Source organism: Tiliqua scincoides, chromosome 5 (assembly GCF_035046505.1).
Source record: "Tiliqua scincoides isolate rTilSci1 chromosome 5, rTilSci1.hap2, whole genome shotgun sequence".
Classification (NCBI taxonomy): Eukaryota; Metazoa; Chordata; class Lepidosauria; order Squamata; family Scincidae; genus Tiliqua; species Tiliqua scincoides.
This window is the reverse complement of record NC_089825.1, coordinates 99,262,054-99,263,308: the sequence shown is the minus strand read 5'-3', so window position 1 is coordinate 99,263,308 and position 1,255 is coordinate 99,262,054. Positions and strand designations below refer to the sequence as shown.

The 1,255-nt window shown below is 43.0% G+C and overlaps 1 protein-coding gene across 1 annotated transcript; it reads right to left on the bottom strand.

Annotated features, from left to right (window-relative positions):
• Positions 1-201: 201 nt before the first annotated feature.
• LOC136654338 (olfactory receptor 11H6-like) lies at positions 202-921 on the bottom strand. Its single transcript, XM_066631301.1, has one exon. The coding sequence runs from the start codon at positions 919-921 to the stop codon at positions 202-204; it is 720 nt and encodes a 239-aa protein (XP_066487398.1).
• Between the last annotated feature and the right edge of the window lie 334 nt (positions 922-1,255).

Here is a 1,255-nt window from a genome sequence, read left to right as displayed (position 1 = left end):
TGGCCAAAAATAGCCACAAATTCTGAAATGAAAGCAGAGGTTTTAATGCACACCAATTTATTCTACTCGGGAGGCACAACACTGGGCTCCCTGAAGTCTTTTGAAATAAAGAACACTTTGAACAGATTTATTCAGAGCTTCTTTGACCTCCTTGTTTCTCAGGCTGTAGATCAAGGGATTGGCAAGAGGAGTACATGCAGTTTATAGGAGAGAGAGGATTTTGTGTAAAACATGTGGCATTTTGTGTTTTGGCAACACATACACTATGATTAGGGTCCCATAGAACATGGTAACAACAATGAGGTGGGAAGAGCAGGTCAAGAATGCTTTCTTCCTCCCAGCAGTGGATGGAATACGCAGGATGGTGGATATCACAAAGACATAGGAGGCCAGTGTTAACAAGAATGGTGGGAAAGTGGACAATGAGGAGAATACTAAAGTTGTCCATTCTATTATATACGTCTCACTGCAGGTGATTTGCAGGAGAGGTGAAAGATCACAGAAGAAGTGGTCAATTTCATTGGGGCCACAAAAGGTTAATGTTGACACGAGGTACAACATGACGTACATGGATGAGAACCCGCTAACCCATGATCCAGCTGCCAGGCTAAGGCATACCTTGTCTTTCATGATCATCGCATAGTGTAGCGGTCTGCAGATGGCTAGATACCGATCTAAGGACATCACTGCTAGGAGACAACATTCTGTAACCACAAGAGAACAAAAAACATAAAACTGAACCAAACATCCCCAAACAGAAATGGTTCTGTCTCCACTTGCAAAGCTAGCAAGGACTTTGGGCAGGATGTTGGAGGTGTAGCAGATCTCCAGCAATGACAAGTTTCCCAACAAAAAGTACATTGGGGTGTGAAGATGACCATCAGTCACAATGAGGGCTATGATGAGGATGTTCCCTGCCATGGTTAATATGTAGATCAGGAAAAACAGCAGAAAGAGCAGGCTCTTGAGTTCTTGAAGATCTCCGAATCCCAGGAGAATGAATTCTGTGAGGAGTGTTTGATTTCCCTGATGGTTCTTCTCTTCCTCCTAGAGGCAAGTTTAAGATATGACATCCTAGGAACTTATGACATGTCCGTCACTGCATATTGGGTCTTATAATCTATTAAGAGGGCATGTTCTTGTGAATCAGCAGCTGCTTATAGGGGAGGAAATAGCTTTTCTGAAAGCAAAAAAGGAGGTTCTACCTTAATCTCAGACAACACTCCCTCCATCTCAGCAGGAAAAAAATGGGTGT

Excerpts from the sequence above, each read along its gene's own strand:
- LOC136654338 (XM_066631301.1), bottom strand. The coding sequence starts at position 921 with ATGGCAGGGAACATCCTCATCATAGCCCTCATTGTGACTGATGGTCAT.